This window comes from Ostrinia nubilalis, chromosome 6 (assembly GCF_963855985.1).
Source record: "Ostrinia nubilalis chromosome 6, ilOstNubi1.1, whole genome shotgun sequence".
NCBI lineage: Eukaryota > Metazoa > Arthropoda > Insecta > Lepidoptera > Crambidae > Ostrinia > Ostrinia nubilalis.
Window position 1 is genome coordinate 9846355 of NC_087093.1, and position 21599 is coordinate 9867953.

General features: G+C 35.9%; 2 protein-coding genes across 3 annotated transcripts; both read left to right on the forward strand.

Annotated features, from left to right (window-relative positions):
* The first annotated feature begins 230 nt into the window (after window positions 1-230).
* LOC135072950 (cytochrome c oxidase assembly protein COX20, mitochondrial) lies at window positions 231-1462 on the forward strand. The gene is made up of 2 exons (XM_063966959.1): window positions 231-371; window positions 1056-1462. The coding sequence occupies exons 1-2, from the start codon at window positions 318-320 to the stop codon at window positions 1368-1370; spliced, it is 369 nt and encodes a 122-aa protein (XP_063823029.1). The 5' UTR covers window positions 231-317; the 3' UTR covers window positions 1371-1462.
* Window positions 1463-5530: 4068 nt separating this feature from the next.
* On the forward strand, window positions 5531-20315 carry LOC135072578 (xanthine dehydrogenase-like). Of its 2 annotated transcripts, none has more exons than XM_063966544.1 (8): window positions 5531-5688; window positions 11531-11685; window positions 12287-14423; window positions 14525-14833; window positions 15370-15707; window positions 15803-16607; window positions 18935-19102; window positions 19981-20315. In XM_063966544.1, the coding sequence occupies exons 1-8, from the start codon at window positions 5617-5619 to the stop codon at window positions 20029-20031; spliced, it is 4035 nt and encodes a 1344-aa protein (XP_063822614.1). In that variant the 5' UTR covers window positions 5531-5616; the 3' UTR covers window positions 20032-20315. The 2 variants fall into 2 exon arrangements, with proteins under 2 accessions (XP_063822614.1, XP_063822615.1); XM_063966545.1 differs by lacking the exon at window positions 5531-5688 and adding an exon at window positions 10759-11303.
* Window positions 20316-21599: the final 1284 nt, after the last annotated feature.

Below are 21599 nucleotides of genomic sequence, written 5' to 3' on the forward strand. Positions count from 1 at the left end.
TGACACATGCTGCATCTATCCTTATCTGTGTGGGAAACACAAATAAAGTTCCAAAATACTGGACTGTCCTGTCGATGACATTGACAGTGGGGCGCCACCGTCAATACCGGATCGCTGGTTCAGATTTTTGCCATGTTGGAAACCATATAGTTGAACAATGGTAGCGCCCCCCTGTCATTGAGTTTGGTGGGACAGTTCAGCGTGGGTCATCATTTTGTAGGTCCTATGTATTACTTTTCTCTATGGTTGTTATCACAGTTGTAATTATTGATAATAATATTTTCTTCTTGATTTAAACGAAATAATTGTAAGCAATCATGGATACTGTTGTTAAAAGTATGTTGGAAGAGGAACCAGAAGAGGAGAAAAAGGTAAACTGATTTTCTTAGAGACTTACGTAGGTATTTACATTAGAACCTTATTATTAATAGAAGTGTTCCGATTACGACACAAAAGATAGGGATTTAAGTTTAATATAGATGACTGATGGACTGATGCATGTTTTCACCATCAATCCCTAATTTTTAAGTGACCGCTATGGTAACAAATAACAGGATTTTTTTTACATAGGGGTCACTTAAAAGTTAGGTATTGATGGTGAAAACGGGCATGAGTTTCTTCTGCCACTTCTTCTCAGCTACAACCCTCAAATTGTCCCGAAGTGGTGGTTATATTTTGAGACGTGTAGAAGGCCTACTTGTAAAAAAATGTAATGACTTTTTATAACTTGTTTACATTTTTCTATTTCGTCCTGTTTGGATTTTCTATCTCTTACCAAACTCCTCAGATGACACTTGCTTGTGTTGTGCTGTAAATCTGATAGTAGTAGGTAAAAAAGATTTAATTAAAGTAATCTTTGTAAATAATAAAAATAAAATAAGTAATAAAATTGACATCACGACATCGCCTTAAATTATCGCTAGCCCTATTCCAAACACACTGTATATGTTTAATTTTTTATTTTTTATTTAGAGCTGCAACAACTACTATGTGCCAAGTAGGAAAAAACATCTACACATGAGACGACGTCCTTAAATATTTTTTATTATTTTCAGGGTTTAATGTTTATGGGACGAGATTTGTCGAAGATACCATGCTTCCGGGAAAGTTTCCTTTATGGCATTGCATCAGGAGTAGGCGTTGGATTAGCAGCTTTTCTCAAGACTTCAAAGCCTATGATGTCTCAACATATTGGGTTCGGAACATTCACTGTATCTACTCTAGTCTATTGGGCATACTGTAGGTACCAGTGGTCCAGACAAAGATTTGACGCACAGTTGCTACAAGAAGCTTTGAAAGACAAAATAAAGTATGAAGGGACTGTTATTGAGAAGGAATTAGAATCAAAAGGTGTTTTAAAGTCAGCGTAGGCATTTTCTTTATATGTAGTTCATATTGAGCCAAGTATAAAATTGCTTACTTTGTAACAACTAGTTTTGCAAAATTGGATATTTATTTATGTACTTATCCCATACTAAATAAGCATTTAGAACATGATGCAATGAAATCTTGACTTTCCTGATAGATTACTCTTGTAGGCAAAATGCCATGTTAATGTTCAGTGTTGCCTGGGACTTCTACATTTATTTAATTATAGACTGGATTATGTAAGTACTGTAAATTGTGTATCTATTGTAGTTATAGTAAAATAAATATTAAATCATTGAATTAGAATATTTTGAGTTTTATTCATATTTGTTTACATCGGATTTAAAATATTATTATTATTGTATAGGTACTTTTTATATGTATTTTAGTTCCTCCACATAATGTGGTTGTTGTTTCAGGAGGTTTTAAATTCCCACTTCTCATATAATCATCAATCTTAAGCATCTTAAGTTCTTAAATAACAGGTAGGTAATTTTGTTTTATTTTTCTTTATATAGAAAACCACAGCTCTTTACAATATTATTACAAACTCGCACGTTCATAATCAAACTGTCACTATACAAAAAAGTCGATTTTTCAGGAAAAGCATTTGAAATACTCAAATTTTAAAACCTTTGCAAAGTGTGCAAAATGTTCTTAAATGTTTTGTTTTTTGTTAAATACCAGTAGTGGCTTGTTTGGCTTTTACGGGAATATAATTATCTTTCAAATTATCATAATGGTTTATTTAATATTTAATTTATTCCCTAAAAATAGTGTTACTTTTCCACTAAAATTGAGGCAGTGACAGTTTTCAATTAAAAACATGTTAATGTTGTATTGTTAATTCCGGTAGAAATGTCACTATTTTCATATAAATTTGACGACGAAAGATTAAAAAATGATTATTATTAAATAAAACTAACATAGAAAAATCAGTAATTTTAATGAACTTAAAACTTTATAATTTGGATTAAGTGGTACCAATGGTAACAGTAATAAATGTAAATTCTCGATCAGAAATAAATACGCTACACACATGAAATTACTATAAAATTACATCACATAAATCAACTTCTTAGAAAATAAGGTACTCTTTTGTTCAGGCAGCCTTTTAACAACAAGAACTTGATGACCTCGATGAACTTGACGAACTAGATAGTGATTTTTCATGGGAAAAGGGCTCAGAGAAGTAGGTTTAAATTCTGGATCATTATCCAGCGGCCATTACCTCTGCGAGCTATGTGCCCCGCCCACTGCCACTTGATTTTAGCGATTTTGCGGGCTATGTCGGTCACTTTGGTTCTCCTGTGGATCTCCTCATTTCTGATTCAATCACGTAGGGAAACTAACTGAGCATCGCACGCTCCATCACCTTTTGGGTGACCTCTCAGATCCATAAAATATCACTGGCTACACACACTGATCAAAGACTTTTGTCTTGAGGCACTACGGTATTTCGGACGTGAGAATATCACTAAATTTCCCGAACGCTGCCCAGCCGAGTTGGATTGACGATTGACCTTTTTCTCGAAGTTGGACCTACGTAACTGGACTGTTTGTCCCAGGTATACATAAATTGTCAACAAACTTTCGAGTGTAGAGTCTCCAGATGAGTGGATACTACATGGACATTTGACATGTTTTTTGTATTGTCCATATTCATTTTCAGGCCCACTTGTTGAGAGGCTCTACTTAGGCCATCGAGCATTATGCCTAGATCTTCCACAGTCTCAGCCATGATTACGACATCGTCCGCAAATCGAAGGTGGATGATGTACTCGTTGATATTTATGCTGAATCCGCTCCAGTCCAGAAGCTTGAAAACATCTTCCAGGGCGGTGTTGAACAGTATCGGAGATATTATGACGTCTCCCTGTCTCACCCCTTGTTGCAACTGGATGAGTTTCGAGTCCTGATCCTGGAGACGAACCGACATTGTGGCGTTTTCGTACAAGCCTTTCAACACTTCGATGTATCTATAGTCAATTTGGCACCGTTGGAGAGACTGTAGCACTGCTCAGATCTCGATCGAATCCAAGGAATTTTCATTTCTTTATAGTTACTTTTGTGAAGCCTCAATGTAACCTTGTTCGTGATCGAATAAATAAATAAATAAATAGTCCACAAACACTAGATAAAGTAGTAATTACCTTGATAATTTCTTTGATTTTACTAGTGTTTGGATTGACTGGTGGCATTTTTGTTAGGTGTTAAAAAAAATTATAACTACTTAATCATTTAAAAATCTTTCTTGTTGTTTTTATATTACACAATTTGGATAAACACAATATTCTACGAAGTGATGGAACAATCTTCTTAAAAATGTAAGAGAAATATTGTCACTTTTTGTTTTAAGGCGTTTTTCGTATTACTTTATTGTGACTTATCTTAATGATTTGGAGTAAAAGCGTCTTTATGCTAAAAATGACGCTTTTCAACATAGAGTCCACATAACTATCACGGCGTGCCCGTCCAGTTCCCGTCACTACTAAAAACGTGTCACTGTTACTCACAACATATGCCGGTTTCCCCATTAAACTCCATAACGACACTAGTGATATCTGCCGAACTATTTCAGTTTTAAGCGTGGGATTTTTACAGCATGCACTTTTCGCGGAGCTCTGATAGATGGCGTTGTTAACTCAATTTCTCCCAATTTCGTATAGTGACGGTTTGATTATGAACGTGCGAGGTATAGGTAATAGGTACACTCTGCTAGTCTTATACCTACCCTTCCAATAAAATAGTAACTTCTTGTTGCTATGCACATTGTCACCAATAGCCAGCAGAAGGTATTACCTACGTGCTTCGAGAAGTAACGTTATTTGCCCTCTTATAATTCAAAATTTTTAGAAGCAACTTAGAATACAGTAACTTAATCGATTTACGTAAAGAAAGGTACGAAATGAAGCCTTCTTCTTCCTCGGTCCCTTACTGATGACGTCATCCACAGACTGCGGTCATAAGCTGTGTGGACCGCACGATGCAAACTTCCGCCCACCATGTCTGACCATCTTGTCGGTGCCCTGCTCCGAGCACGTCTGCGTTCCATTTGTCCCAAGATAATTTGTTTCTCCAGACAATGCCTTGGAGACCGCATAATGTGTCCAAAGACACAGAGGGTACGCTTTAGGCATATACCTACTTAGTGGAGAGCCGCGTGGTGATATTGAGCTCTTTTAATATGGACTCGTTGGTTCGCACGCATGACAGTCCAAGGAATGCGGAGTAATCCACATCTCAAACGAATCGATCTTACTGCTATCGAGGCTTCTCAGGCTCGCAAGTTTCAGCACCTTATAAATATGGAGATTACCAGGGCTCGGACCATTTTTTTTAGTCAGGAAAATACATTGATTTGTAGGTATACCCTCCAGCCGCGGGGGCAGTAAGTGGGTTAGGGTTATGTGGGGTTCTCCCTGCCAGAAGGGCAGGGCCTATCCACTAATAAGGTGACGTTGTCCTCGATAGCCATATTATGAGTCGGCATTCGGCTCGCTTAGTGCGCAGCCCCAAACCAAGGAAGGCGTTCTTATGCCTATTCAACCTCCTGCGAGGCTGCCAGCGGCACGCTTTACAGGAATTGAGAATAATTGTGATAAAGTTAAAATTTGTTATATAGAGCTTATAAAATAATGGCAACACTGCATAGTCTCCACCGGAGATCCCCAATGCTCCATTCCATAGCGATGAGCGACGATTTTCGGCTCATAGTAAGAGAGCGAAACACTTTACTTTGATTCAGATTAAAGTACGGTAGGTACCTACCTACATACATTGCTGTATTTGTAACAACAGCAAGAAAATATCACGATTTACATAGTTACTTACTTAATAATATGTAATATTAAAATAAAAACAGCGATAAGGATGGTACAAATGAAAGCCATAGGCATAATATTTTGTGCCATAGGTTTACGCTTTAGGATACGCTACTGCGTAGGTATATCGATATCAATAGTTACTTAACTGGTTTTCTGATAGGAAACCTTTATGTAAATAGGTAAGTAGGTCCCTAAACAAGCGCAAGCTAAATTATGCGCGCAAAAATTGCGGGCCTTATTTTTACTTCGGCATTTCAATTATGTCATCTTCTAATCACGCATTTATACTAGCTATTCGGTAGTTTCTGAGCCACTGCCGTAGTCGATCGGGGACAGCCGTCTCGACCGCACATACCGCACGGTGTCTCGTTACATTACGCAAGTAAATTCGCGGAAGCTGCAGCTTTCGACCGACGAACCTATGGAAGAACTAGAGAGCCTTGTGCCACACGATGCAAAGCGGGAGTTGGTGTTTTTCGTCAACGGGAAAAAGGTACGATATCGTGGGAACCTTGAGTATTAAACAGCATTCTTTATTACAGTGTTACCTATTGTTTTAACGAACCTAACTGATAGAGGCCAAAAGTATAAACACGCACTCTATCTAATTTCATGTTGATAATTTTTGCGAATATAAGAATCATTGCGGTTTTAAGATCACATTTTTTGTGCTCTGTTCTTAAAATAAAATCATTCTCAAGAGAAAGTAGAGTAAGTTTTGTATGTAACGTATTTTGTAGCAGTTCGTTTATTTATACCTACTTACCATAACAAAATCAACGATATTTTTATCTAAGGCCAAGAAAACGAGTTAAACTTACATTGGGCATTTTCCATAATTTTGTTGTTTGAATTTATTTTCTGCATCGGCTTCATCTGCAAAGTTTATACTCGCCGACCTCTAAATAATGTAGTTGCATTTACTTAGGTAGTTAGGTGCCTACAAAGACCACACATTACCAGTTTTGCCAGTAAACCACCACATGTTGTACTTAGGTGCCTACCACATGTGTGATATGAAACCTATTTGTGGTCTTCTTATTAGCGACATACTTACCTTATACATAGACTTACCACCAAGTTAGCAGCACAAGCACAATGTAGGTACCCACACATACTCGTACTTACATAGCTCGTGAATCATTCTGAAAAAGCGTCGTGGTAAAAACGGTGTCTTTTTTTATCCCCAACGGGAAAGCTCTTGGCCTGTATGTATCTCATCTGATGGTGAAAGGTGGAAGCCAGCTTTACCCGGAATCCACAACCACAGAGGAACTGGCTATCTTACCTCTAACTGCCGGAACACAACATTACCTTGTTCCCTGAATTAGGGAATTCCCCCATTTACATAATAGACTTAGTTGTCCCTATACTCTTACATAGTAACACTTAGTTAATTTTTTGCTCATAAGTTAGAGAACACAGAAGGACGTGACGTGGAACGGGAAGCGTTTCGAAGGTAGCTACTAGCTAGGACTAGTTTATTGACCCTTATAGGACAAGCAATTAAAACGAGGCAATATAGTAAAAAAAAATGTTACCTACCATACTTTTATGTAATTAGTACCATAATTTTCTTTCGATCTTAATCCGATCGTCTTTGCGGAAAACCTCCCTTGCCCTGCTTTTCTGCGTTATCGCCTCATTTCTCCTTGAGTACCCATGACCTTAATTAACAATGTATGAAAAACAGCTGGATATAAAAATGGAAACTTCGATAATGAAAAATGTTTGACTAAGTTGGGAATCGAACACAGTTAAATATTGACGCGTGGTCACATGGGAACAGCCGTATGGTCACATGCAATGGTAGTGGATAATATCTGTGGTAGTGGGATGAAGATAAGTTAAATCAATAGTAGGTATCTACGTAATAAATTAGTGTAGGTAGGTAGGTACTTAATAGTATACCAATACGAATTTAAATACGAAACAATATTTACTTTTTTTTTTCAAAAATATTCTAGATAACTTACCCACTTAAGGCCGGGTAGCAGAGAAAATGGCGAAAATGAGGTTTTCATTTTTCATTTTTGAGGTACTAAACAGTAAAATTAAAGGGTAAGATTTTTATTGGGCATAGTTGAGGATATTTTCTAGGGCTATTAACGGATGGAAACACGATTTGATGAAGTTGACTCGATAGAATAAATTCCCAAAGTTACCTCTATTCGTTTTCTATTTATGGTTTTATTTTTAAAATAAGCGATTTGAGATTGTTAATCTTTTACTAAACTAAAGTTCAGAAATAACTTGAGGGCTTTTAACGGATGAAATTTTTATATTGCGTCTTATTTAGTTACTATGTTAAAAAATGTGGAAAAAATCGTCCATGACGGCTTGGACAATCTCAATCAGTAGCGCGGTGGCGCTTACGGAGGACGGACGCGTGTCAGTTTTTTGGCCGTGACAGTTCGCGATTTGTCAATATTTTTGACAATGATGACTTTGATGAGTCACAGTATAATAATATCAGTGTTACTGGAGAAAGCTTAAATTTTTGATAATTAAAAATTATCAATTTTGTCTACCTATTGAAATTTAAATCGTTTGTATCCTTTTAAACGAAGACTCTACTCATGATACATAGTACATTCCTCAAATATGAGACAAAACCAATGAGTTAAAATTACATTTTAAATCATGGAGGCAACAGTGACTCGGTCGGCTACAGTGGCTCAGTCATGTTTCGACCTGAAGGCATAGGAATATTTATATTTGTCTCTTTTACCGATTCAAAGGTCTTGGTACCCGAACACGTTTAAACCAGTTTGCTCGCCGGTCAAGTGCCGTGCGGAAGGGTGAGGGAATGTTTTTTGTTTTCGCGCCCACTAAATTACATTCTAAGGTGAGTTTCGATTGTTTTCATATCTTTGTTTGTTGCTATAGGTAATAGCCGTTATATTTATCGGATAGTAGGTCTTGTATCAATTGTCTTTAATCCGAATTTTGACTTATTTGTTTTACATCTTGGTTTTTTTGATCAAATATTTACAAAATGGCGTAGAAGTACACAGTGACTCAATTTTAATACTTTTGTAGTTTATAGGAATTCAATATTTTTCTAACTTTAAATCGAATTTTGTTTTTTTATTTACAGAAAACCGATAGAAAAATAGGGAAGAAATAAATAACGAAGAGATTGAGATGACTTAAGATCTTATAGGTAGCAATAAAAGTACTAAGAGTCGTGTTGAATTGTTGATTATAATAAGAATAGCTTGTGCAGTTTTGTTATTATTTGTAATAAAAAACTACGCGGAATGGGCATTTTCTTTTCATATAAATACTGCCGTACCACGTTAATACTGTGTACCACGGTAGTGAGTCAGTGTGTACACCTAGTAGTCCACAGTGGCTCAATTATCATTTTTTTGTTTTAGGTTCCTACTTTGACATAAGTAGTAAATAATGTAGAATCATGAGTGCTCAGTTACAGTTCAATAGTGTATCTAAAATGTGAGCAAATTTTAGGCCAATATTAAAGCGATATCTATTTTTATTAAGCTTCGAAAAAAAAGTGAGTCACTGTTGCCTCCCTGACCCTACCTACATACAATCGTCTTACACTCTTTAGAAGAGCACACTGACACAAATAAATAATAAAAAATACTGTCTAAGGTCTGTAGCTAAAGGTCTAAGCTGTAAGATAGAAGAATCTTCTAGCCAAAATGATGGCAGATGCAGGCCAGCAGATGTCAACGGATTTAAAACTGGAGTTCATATGACTCCTTGTAGACTTGAGTCTCTAGAGCGTCCCTTCCTCCACCATGCGTAAGAATGTTTCAAAAATACTGTCTAAGGTCTGTAGCTAAAGGTCTACGCTGCAAGATGGAAGAATCTTCTAACCAAAAAGATGGCAGATGCAGCAGATGTCAACGGATTTAAAACTTGGAGTTCATGTGACTCCTTCTAGACTTGAGTCTCTAGAGCGTCCCTTCCTCCACCATGCGTAAAAGTTTTCCAAAAATACTGTCTGAGGTCTGTAATATAAGTCTAAACTGCAAGATAGAAGAATCTTTTAGCCAAAAACATGGCAGATGCAGCATATATTAACGGATTTAAGACTGGACTGGCACCACCTTGCAATGTCATCCTCTCATTGTTATCTGTAACTAGCTGACCCGGCGAACTTCGTACCGCCTTAGCGTAGAGATTTTCTATATATTTTTTTCCGTAAAAACCTTGTACAGAGTATTAGAAAACTACAAAAAAAAAAAACAGCCAAATCGGTCAAGCCGTTTTCATGTTATGTCGTGACAACGGAAAACGGGTTTCATTTTATATATATAGATGTAAATTATTTTTAAAATGTATTTAAAAAATAAAATGTTCGTTTTATTATTTCAATAATCTGACCTCTCAACTCAACTACACTACACAAACACCTTTGTTCGCAACTGTACTGACGAAACCTCGATATTATACCGTTCATTTAAGATGGCAAGCCTTATGTATGGAACGGTCGCTTTTTTGTAACCTTTATAATTTGTTCGGCTTATAGAAGAATTCCTGATATTTTTTTGCAGTTCGATAACTTTCTTATAAGTCGTAATATAAAGCTGAAATTAACAGGATAGCTTATTCAAGGAACATTTTAATTTGTCCATTGTATGCCATGTTCCATTTGTTATAAGGGAACAGTTCCATTTGTTATTCGGCCACGAAAGTAAGACTTAAAATAAATTAGATTTCTTGAAATCTCTCTTTTGCGCAAAGCCACATCATTTATATTTACTGTGGTTATAAAGGTGTACCAAGGGTACATGCTACACCTTTTTATTCGATTGTAAGAGTACTGGTTTACTCACAAATCCGTTTTATCTGATTTTCGAAATCTTTTAATTACACTGGTGTTTATCATTCAAATCAATGACTAATGTTTGAACTAATTTGGACATAATAATATCAAGGTCTATCATTGGTATTTTTTTCAAACTTCTGCGTTGAGCCATTTACGAGATCTGGGACATCACAAAACATTTCCCTAGCAAAATTCTAAATAACTTGAGAACCGGAACACGAACAAATTTTGCTATTCGTGGACAAATTACTACGCAACAAGAGCTATCTATCCATGTATTTGGTTCCGGGATAGAAAGACTTTAAAAAAAAATTGCCAGGGTAATGTTTGAAACGTTACCCCAGCAAAATCTGTTTTTTCCTAATAACTTTAAAACTATAATTTGAACGAATTTTGCTATTAGTGGACAAATTTCTGCTCGCGATGGACTAATTATCTGCTATACTCTCGACTCTCTAAAGCACAATATTTATAAAAATTTTGCTGCGGTAATGCACTCCAGGTAACCGTGTGTGATGCTTATTGCTCATAGTGATTTTCGATACAGAGCCCCGTACATACGTTATACATAAATTATGGAAAGAAAACACCCAGACCAATACAAACAAATATGTATGCAATTTTACTATGATATTTTTATTTATTAATAAACAAAAAGACTGAACAAAATTGATGCGTGTACTGATTAATGTAATTAACCACATGCAAAGCTTTGTGAATTGCAACAACTATAATTTATCATCCAACCTTTAAATAATCGCTACTACGAGTAACTGATCATAAAATGTTTTTCCAATCGCTCAAGCTCCCGAGGATTTACCGATAGGTCGGGTGACGTAATCTTGAAATTCTTTTAGCCGGCGCGGAACTTCCGGAAGGTCGGGTGACGCCACGCCTCTTTGAACCGTGTTTACTTTGGCAGTTATATTCTATATTTATTCGATTCTAAAATATATTCCCAAAAATTTTGAAAGTTGTTTTAATTTGTATCACTTGGATATGATTTGTATTAGAAAGTGCTGTGAGTTTGACGCTTGAACGGAAGGAAGTCAACCTAACCTAACCAACTGCGTATTTCTAAACTGCGTATTTCTATACTGTGTAGCCGCGAGAGCTCTTTGGCGCGCTGTCTTCGGCGAAGAATTGCGCGCGCAGATTTTGACAGCGCGAAATACCTACTTTAGCAGAAATACCAAGCCTTAAGTATTAGCAATCGTTTATGTAAAGTAAATGGAGTTTATTAATGTAAACAAAGCATAGCATTGATTGTTTTTGTTGCTGATATTCTTGTACTGTGGTCCTAAGTAAGTATACCTACTTAAGCAGTTGCAGATTGCAGAACAGGTCTTACGATTTTCCTAACTCAAGGTTTTTGATGAACGTGTTTATGCAGAAACTACTAGGTACCTAGCTATTTTATCAACAATAATTGAAATACGGCTTGCGACTTCTGGCACAGTCAGTAATAGTGGTACGCGAACCATGATTACCAATGCGACGAGATTTTAATGATATTTATCTCAAATTCCAGGTCGTGGAGCCACACCCTGACCCGGAGGCGACTCTGCTGTGGTACCTTAGGAAGAAACTCCTCCTCACTGGCACCAAGTATGGCTGCGGCGAGGGCGGGTGCGGCGCCTGCACTGTTATGGTGTCCCAGTACTTGCCGCGTGAAAGAAGAATCAAGTATCCTTTTAACAATACTTTTAAACGTTATGTAGAGGCTCTTGGTCTGCATCTCATCTGATAGAAAATTATGATGAGGCCGAAGGTGGAAGCGAACTGTTAGTAAGATTAGTTATGTTGTTGGTGGTATAGAATTACTTACATACGACCATTTTCACATTATCTTCTACAATTAAATTGTCTATTAAGTTACGCAAGTAATACAAGCTTAGATTTTATCTTGTGAGTGAATGTTTTTATTCATCCACTCGACTAACATTAAAATAAAAAATTAAATATGTATTAAAATTACAAAATATTATGTCACATGTAGGTAAGCATCTCACGCTCACCACGACTAATTGCCGTGTAATTAATATTTTTTTAATATACCTACCCATTTATGTATGATACGCAGTCTGCATAATCTAATAAACAATTAAACGAAATTATGCGCATTGCATACGTTATGTTATGTTACTTACATGTTATTCTAGTGTTACAAATCTAGTTAAAGCTATGTAGGAGTAAATAAGTTTTTAAACAGTGAATTAGTTATAAAAACATTAAAACTGTTATTAAAAAGAAATATTTTGATAATATTCCTCAACGATCATTCCAGACACATAGCTGTAAACGCATGTTTGACCCCGGTGTGCGCGATGTATGGTCTGGCGGTAACCACAGTGGAAGGTATCGGATCGACACAAGATCGCTTACATCCGGTCCAAGAGAGATTAGCCAAAGCACACGGCTCACAGTGTGGCTTTTGCACGCCTGGAATCGTAATGTCCATGTACGCATTGCTCAGGAACAAAGACAAAATTGATTATGAAGATATGGATGCAGCTTTACAAGGCAACCTTTGCCGATGCACCGGCTACCGGCCTATTATCGAAGGATTCAAAACGTTTACAGAAGGATGGGAAAGAAATTATGCACCAAACATGAAATCTCCTTGCATGATGGGCGATGAATGCTGTCGAGTTAAAGTTGCTGAATCAACTAGTGAAAACGATAAGTTATTTAACAAATCAACGTTTGTGCCATATGACCCAAGTCAAGAACCAATATTTCCGCCTGAACTTAAACTTTATGAAAGTTACAATAAAGATTATCTATATTTTAAGGGTGAAAACGTTACATGGATTAGACCAACAAAGCTAGATCAACTTTTGAAGATAAAAAATAAATATGATCACAGCAAAATCGTCGTTGGTAACACAGAGATAGGTGTAGAAGTTAAATTTAAGAAGAAAATATATCCCATACTCTTATCACCGGTCAATATAGAAGAATTAAATTTCTGTAGACTCAACGACGATGGAATTGTAGTTGGCGCTGCGTATTCTTTATCAGACCTGCAAATATTTTTGAAAAACAATTTGACGAAATTAGCAAGCAAAGGAAAAGTTTACGAAACTATTATAGAGATGCTGCACTGGTTTGCAGGCAATCAGGTTCGCAACGTGGCTTCACTTGTGGGTAATATTATAACAGCCAGCCCAATATCTGATTTGAATCCAATTTTAATGGCATGTTCTGCCACTGTTAACATTTCTAGTTCTAAAGGACAAAGGAAGGTGGTAATCGATGAAAATTTCTTTAGAGGTTACCGAAAAACGGCGGTTAATGACAATGAAGTGGTGACGTCAGCTGAGATCCCATTCAGTAAAAAACACCAGTTTTGTAAGGCTTATAAACAAGCTAGGCGAAAAGATGACGATATTTCAATAGTAACGGCCGCATTCAATGTAACGTTTGAAGATAATTGTCAAGACGTAGTTTCCGAAGCACGATTGTGTTATGGTGGAATGGGGCCAATGACGTTACTAGCTAAACATACATCTAATTTAATTAAAGGTCTTAAATGGGATGATAAATTATTGGAGGTGGTTTACGATTCATTGACAAAAGAAATGGAATTAGGAATATCAGTTCCTGGAGGAATGGCCGACTATCGCAAGTCTTTGTGCCTTAGTTTATTTTACAGGTATTACTTATTTGTGTCACAAAATCTAAATAAACTCAACGGTTACAAAACAAGTCACAACAACAATCACATAAGTGGTGCTAGTGAAATCCCTATTCTGCCAGCTAGCAGTTCACAATACTTTGAGATCAAAGAAAGCATATCGTTGTCTGATTCTGTAGGAAAGCCCATACCACACGCGTCAGCTTTTAAACAAGTAACCGGGGAAGCAATTTATTGTGACGACATTCCAAGTGTTGACGGTGAACTATATTTGAGTTTAGTTTTTAGCACAGAAGCACATGCCCGAATTAAATCTATAGATGCCGCTAAAGCGTTATCACTGCCTGGTGTAGAAGCATTTCTCTCTGCAGCGGATTTAGACGATGAATGTAATAAACTAGGCCCTATACTCAAAGATGAAGAAATATTTTCCAAGGAAGTCGTAACTAGTCGAGCTTGTGTCATTGGTGCTATAGTTGCCAAGACGGAAAAGATAGCAAGACGAGCAAAAGAGTTAGTCACTGTTGTATATGAACAACTAGAACCAGTCATTGTCAGCATAGAAGATGCTATGAAGCACAATTCATTTTATAGTGAGCACCCACGTGTGTTAAAGAAGGGAGATGTGAAGAATGCATTGAATAGTCATAACAACGTCATAAAGGGCGAAGTAAGAACTGGAGCACAGGAACATTTCTATCTAGAAACAATATCCGCTTATGCAACAAGGAGAGAAGATGAACTTGAAATTATTTCCACTACACAAAATCCTGCTGAAATTGCGGTTAGTAGATTCATTATATTATTATTCTGGCACTAACTTAAATTGCTTAAAAGGGATGTGGTGTTGAAATGTGTAATTTTAATAAAATTTTATTTTTGCAGCAATATGTATCTAAGGCTCTACGCATACCCAATCACAAAATTGTATCAAAAGTGAAACGCATCGGAGGTGGATTCGGAGGGAAGGAGACAAGAGCTTCAGTATTAGCTGTTCCTGTGGCCATCGCGGCTTATAAGCTGAAGAGGCCTGTCAGGGCAGTGTTAGACAGAGATGAAGATATGCAGGTCACTGGATATCGTCACCCCTGTCTGATAAAGTATGAGGCCGCGTTTGATGACGATGGGAAGATAAGAGCAGCTGTTTTCGATATTTACGTCAATGCTGGGTATTCCATGGATATATCATGTTCTGTAAGTTTCAGTCTATCTTTAGTCAATACTTATAAGTTATAATCTTATGAATGTATCAAAATGGAGCCATTTATTAAAATTATAGATAAATATTATAATAGAGGAAACTAACAACATTGGGATGATGACTAGGTATTTAAATCGAAATTCTATTTAGTCCGTTAGATAACAAAAAATTGTTGGACACGTATTTTAATTGTTTTTTCTTAATCGAGCAATTACAATATTACGAGTATATTGAGTTGAAATGTCGCGTGTCACTTCTAAGTAAAAAATCTACATCTATATGTACGTCACGCCTATGCGTGACGTAACGCGCCATTTCAACTCGATGTAGCACTGTTATTATTTAATATAAAATAAGAGTCTATTATTTTCTAATTGTCTGTCTGACGGATTATTATCCGTAATAATACTTAATTGAAATTTTGTCATCTAGCCTATATCTGGAAGACCTATCTACCGATTGCATTCTAAGAATCCTATGGTGATTGATTGAAATTATGTATAATTAATTAAAACGCTATATTTTTCAGATGGTTGAAAGAGCAATAACACACGTAGACAACTGTTACTACATTCCAAACGTTGAAGCAAGAGGCTACCTGTGCAAGACTAATATGCCCACTAACACTGCATTTAGAGGATTTGGAGCGCCTAAAGCGATGTTAGCAGCTGAATGTATGATCAGGGATGTAGCATCAGCCTTAAACAAGAGCTATGAAGACGTGTTGACTGTTAATCTCTACAAAGAAGGCGACCTCACGCCCTACAATCAGACTTTAACTTACTGCACCATACCAAGGTGCTGGAAGGAATGTATCGCACTATCTCAGTATTGGGAAAGAAAAAAGGAAGTAGAAGAATTTAATCGGTACGCATTTGATCTTTACTTTATATTGTGTAACTTATATTAATATTTGAATATAAAATCTACTTACCTATGTAATTCTTTTTTGTAAATTCCAGCTCACACAGGTGGAAAAAGAAGGGCATCGCTATGGTTCCTACGAAATACGGTATCTCATTCCAATCAGATGTTCTGAATCAAGGAGGAGCATTGCTACTGGTGTATAACGATGGCTCAGTTCTGCTATCGATTGGAGGCATTGAAATGGGACAAGGGCTGTTCACAAAGATGATCCAAGTGGCGTCCAGAGCTTTAAACGTGGATGTTGATAAAATACATATCAGTGAAATGTCTACGGATAAAGTGCCGAATAGTTCTCCCACTGCCGCAAGTATCAGTTCAGATCTCTATGGTATGGCGGTGATAAACGCTTGTAATGTATTGAACGAAAGATTAAAACCGTACAAAGATGTAAATCCTACAGGGAAATGGGAAGACTGGGTTTCAGCAGCGTATGTGGATAGGGTGCATCTTTCGGCGACAGGATTTTACGCGGCACCTAAGATAGAATTTGATCCAAAAACTAGCTCTGGCACTCTATTTGAGTACTTCACGTACGGCGTTGCTTGCTCGGAGGTGATCATCGATTGTCTGACTGGTGATCACCAGGTGTTGAGAACTGACATAGTGATGGATGTGGGTGAAAGTCTGAACCCGGCTATTGATATAGGTCAGATTGAAGGGGCTTTTATGCAAGGATACGGATTCTGCACCATGGAAGAAATGGTATTCTCGCCAAAAGGAGAGGCCCTATCTAGAGGGCCTGGTGCTTATAAGATACCCGGATTCTCGGATATACCAAAAGTATTTAATGTGTCCCTACTTAAGGGAGCACCAAACCCTAGAGCAGTTTATTCTTCCAAGGTGCGTATCGATTAAAATACAATAATGATATAAGCTAACATAAAACAACATCAAATTAAGCCCATGATTACCCGACTGCGCCAGAATGAGGGTTATGTTTTTTTTTATAAGTAGAATTTTCATGTCATAATGAAATATTTTTACGATGTCGTCGGTAGGTAAGGAAGGTAGCAGGGAAGCGCTGGACGCAGGCCGCTACCAATCGATCAACATGGATAGGCCTATGTTCAGCAGTGGACGTCCTATGGATGAAATGAAATATTTATTAAGAGCTTAGACTCAGAATAATGGTGTTTGCATAAAAATTTCTATAATCAAAATGAAGTCACAAAATCTTGTACTTAATATTCTCCAAAAATTCCGATCTTATTGAACGTCCAGTTTTTTTTTGTTCTGGATTCAGCCATTATCTTCGTCAAGAACTAATTGTAGATCAGATTAGAGGTCAAGGTCTATAAGGTCCGGAATATTGACCCATAGCGATAGGACAGTGGTACCAAAATAATATTAAGTTGCTGTAATTGTAGGGAAAAATAATTGTCTGAAACAGAATTTAAATGCATTGAAGAAATTATGAAATCTTATTTAGGACATTGAATTTTGGCATTAAACATAATTAGATATTTTCTTTGCAATTGTTCTTGTATGTATGTATTTACAAAAAAAAGTACAGTAGAATCCCGAGTATCTGGATCAATTAAAACCAGGGGTGTTCCGGATAATCGAAAATCCGGATAATCGATTTCAAAGTAAAATCAAACAATAATTAACTTTTTACAATAGAAAGGGTTTTCAATACATCATTTAGAGTCTAAAAATCTAAATTTTAGACCATTGGGTGAATACATTTCTTTTAACAATGAACTAAGAGAACTGAATAATCAGAAACTGTGAAGAATGAGTCCGGATAATCGGATATCCGGATAATCGAAGTCCGGATAATCGAGATTCTACTGTATTTAAGTATGTTTATATCCGTTGTCTATAACCCAATGTACAGTCACGGAATGAAAAGGTTCGTCAGTTTTCAAATTGATTCCTTCAACGAATCGCGAGCACATATTACCTTTTGAAACTGTGTTACAGAATAATCTTGAGTTAGAGAAAATAATCTTTAACTGTTAGTCAGTAAAGTTCAAAACTATTCAGATGTTGATGTCAAAGTTGTTTGACGATTTATCTTGTCAAGAAGATTATTATGATTGATAAACTAAAACCTTCTTGTTGGTTCAACCTGCCATTATTATTTCTATTAAATAAAAAAAACTGTTGTCAATTGGTCAATGTCATCATTGCATTGCACTGATGGCATAGAAAAATAAACAAGCAAAACCTTATTCGTTAGCAAACGTCATATTTATTTAAATGTTTGCAGCACTGTTTCTTGCACTGTTATGTTGGCAGGTTTGACTCTTACAGTACCTAGTGCAAGCGAAAACCGACACTAAGGTGACGAACCTTTTCATTCCGCGACTGTACAAGCTTTGCTTAGTTTGGGACTAGAAGCGTAGTGTAAAATGTCCAAGGATATTTATTTATTTAGATTAACTTTACTGTTTTATGCTACAGAGCGACATTCGTAATAACAATACCATCAAATATTACCATCAGAGGGCAGTCAGTTGCATAATTTTACAGTACTTACTTATTATTATTCTGTGATTTTACGCAAAATTGTTTGGCGCATGTGCATTGCTTTCTTTTCTTTCATCTATGGATTGAATATTAATTATTGCTTACGCACCAAATTATACTCTTTAGACTCGTTTCATTGCTTTATGTTAATGACGAAATCAATCACAAACAGCCCCATCTATCGCATTAACTATGGATCTGTCTTTATCTCCAGTCTCTATGTCCAGACAGATACATAACACTTCACAATACACTTAACACTCCCACAGTAAGGATCGGAAACGTGATCTTATTATGTTCAATTCTATTCATCAATTCATAAAACTACGACATACATGCGCTACATAATCTATGTAACTATAGCATTGGCATATAGCTAATAGCCGTAGCGCTATTTTAGTTCCGTGGTGCAAATCATATTTTTGTTTGTAAGTTTTAGTTATTGTCATTTGTTTCATTTATAAAGGAGCTAAGTAAGTTGATATAATATGTAGTTAACAATATTCTGATCCTCCATTTTTCTCATTAAATTCAGTGAGCGTTTCAATTCAGTAGTAAGCCCAGGACTAGTCAACCTTCTAGTTGATTTATCAATCTCAAGATCGACTACCTACCTATAGGTATCTTACTCAATTTCCTTATACCTATCGAGATTAAGTCTACGTATCGTTGAAATAGATATTTCTTTTCAGGCTGTCGGAGAACCGCCACTGTTTCTGGCTGCGTCTGTATTCTTCGCCATCAAGGAGGCCATAGCATCATCTCGTTTGGACGCTGGCGTATCTGAATACTTCACCCTAAACCTGCCCGCGACTTGCGAGCGAATTAGAATGGCCTGCGAGGATCGGATTACGCAACAGGTACGGTTACCACTTTTAATTGTGCAGCCATCTGACCGTGAGGGACAATTGGATAAACGTATCCAGTTGTCCTCGGTGGCGAGCAATGGCGCGGAGCGGGATATGTATCGACTACTAAAGTGCACTAGATGTACAGACGACGGCACATCAGTCAGGACAGGATTATACATTTTAGTTACAAAGGCAGTTATTACCACTTACCACACCACTACAAAAGACATCGATGTGCTACCGTTTACGCGTTTGGACTCTAGCTGCCAATTCCAGGTTCCAGCTACCCATTTCAGTTTTTTCTCTCGCTCTCATCAAATGGTGATTCTTTGCGATAGAACGGGCGGGACAACATGACCGGAAACGGGTAGCTGGAACTGTGGCCGAGTACACACAATAGTATAAAATTGATGCTTTGTCACTTTCTGTCAAGTTTATTCAATAACGCTTGTCTTTAAAAAGTGTTTTTATGAATAAGGAACTTAAAAAAAAACGAAATGAACAATAGCAAAATACAATGGAGATGTAACATTAGCGTGACATTTCAATTAGTAATCTTTCAATTGACCAATTATACTGATTAATGACTGATCTAAATACACGGTGGGTTTGTAGCAGTATGGAACATTAAATTCTTTGAATGCTCTATAAAGTTGATAACCTTGTACATGCTTATCTGACCCAGTGACTGAAATGAAATAATAATAATATGTCGATAGATGATGCCAGATTAATGTATTTTGAGGTGTTTACCAAAATATAATCTACATATTTAAAAAAAAAATGTATTAATGATCGGTATAAGTATTTTTTATAACCTACCTACTTAATTTAATTTTTTTCTTGCATTTCAACATGTTTTTCAATGTTCTACGTTTTTGTTTTAGGTCAAACCTTCAATAAAGCAAGATGGACAGCCATGGAACGTAATTCCCTAGTGTTAAATATTTTTTATATACAGTTAATTTATTTTTGAATTCTTATAACTATCCCTATATCGATATTAAAAATTGATTATTGTAGTAACATTTACTACTTCATCGGATCCAATACGCATTTGTGTTAAGTAGAACACTACTAATTAGATTTATTAAGTTATCTTATCATTATGGTTAATACATACTTACATGCATACGTACTTACATGTATCATTTATTGTTAAAAATCTTTTATCTATTGTTGATTTGATATAAACAAGCATGTTTATGAAACACTTATTAATATAAATAACACATATACAAATCAATGCATTTTTATTAATATTATACAATTTAAATGTACGAATTTTCTATATTTTACGGTATTAATTTATATTAGTTATATCTACAAAAAATAAACACGTGATCTTCTTTTATCTCTTTAAAGTTTTGTATAGTTACTTTGTTAGTTTTATGATGGTTAGATATTTCTTGAACCAAGCTGACAACCTTAAACTTACGCTATTGACCTTGTTGCGATAACTTGTTCTTGTAATGAAGTCGATATTGCAGGAAGTTTTGTAAATACATCTGTTTTATTGTATATCAGATGGCAGTAACTTTCGATGTTGATAGTAAGAGTTAACATAGTTACATCTGTCTATACAGTGTGAGTCACGTTAAAGTGTACATATGAAAATAGATGAAACTAGACCTATTTTTATCGACAAAAAAGAGGTCAAAAATTTTTTGAGATTTTTTTTTAATTTTTTATAGATTTATTTTTCTTCCAATTACTTGTAAAGAAAACGTAATAACTTTTAAACTAAGCGGTATATCCTAATAAAATAAAAACAGTAATAATGCTAAAAAACAGGCAATAGTAAAAAAATACATAAAATACATCAAAAAGGCCAACAAATAATAAAAAATGATACTTTTTGAAAAAAATCTGCTTAAAAATTCGTGTTTTTTTGGTTATTTGATAAATTTCTCCAAAAAACGCCCCTATAACCGTTGGTTTTTATTACTTTGTATTATTCTCTATCGTATTACCTTCGTAAAACCAAAAAACGCATGTCTCTATCCCTATCACAACGTTTGCAATGATCGTTTGAACTAAGCCTCTCCGGGCGCGCCATTCAACGCTTCGTTAACAACAAAACTGAAAATTGCTCTAGATTTGTAATTTTGATAAAGACAAGTTAAATTTCAAATAAAAACAAAAGATTTCGAAGTAAAATAAGCATTTTAGTTAAAATTAAAATTGTCTCTACCTGTAGCGGAGAATAATGTTGTGGCAGGCCTTTGTTCAAACGATCATAGCAAATGTTGTGATAGGGATAGAGACATGCGATTTTTGGTTTTACAAAGATAATACGATAGAGAATAATACAAAGTAATAAAAACCACCGGTTATAGGGGCATTTTTTGGAGAAATTTATCAAATAACCAAAAAAACACGAATTTTTAAGCAGATTTTTTTCAAAAAGTATCATTTTTTATTATTTGTTGGCCTTTTTCATGTATTTTTTTAGTATTGCCTGTTTTTAGCATTATTACTGTTTTTATTTTATTAGGATCTACCG

What these genes read in the sequence shown, in the direction of transcription:
- LOC135072578 (XM_063966544.1), top strand. Translation starts at nt 5,617, where the DNA reads ATGGAAGAACTAGAGAGCCTTGTGCCACACGATGCAAAGCGGGAGTTG. An exon ending in TTTTCGTCAACGGGAAAAAG is followed by an intron (nt 5,689 to 11,530) that starts GTACGATATCGT and finishes CTCAAATTCCAG; the next exon opens with GTCGTGGAGCCACACCCTGA. An exon ending in GAGCAGTTTATTCTTCCAAG is followed by an intron (nt 16,608 to 18,934) that starts GTGCGTATCGAT and finishes ATTTCTTTTCAG; the next exon opens with GCTGTCGGAGAACCGCCACT.
- LOC135072950 (XM_063966959.1), top strand. Translation starts at nt 318, where the DNA reads ATGGATACTGTTGTTAAAAGTATGTTGGAAGAGGAACCAGAAGAGGAG. An exon ending in AACCAGAAGAGGAGAAAAAG is followed by an intron (nt 372 to 1,055) that starts GTAAACTGATTT and finishes TATTATTTTCAG; the next exon opens with GGTTTAATGTTTATGGGACG.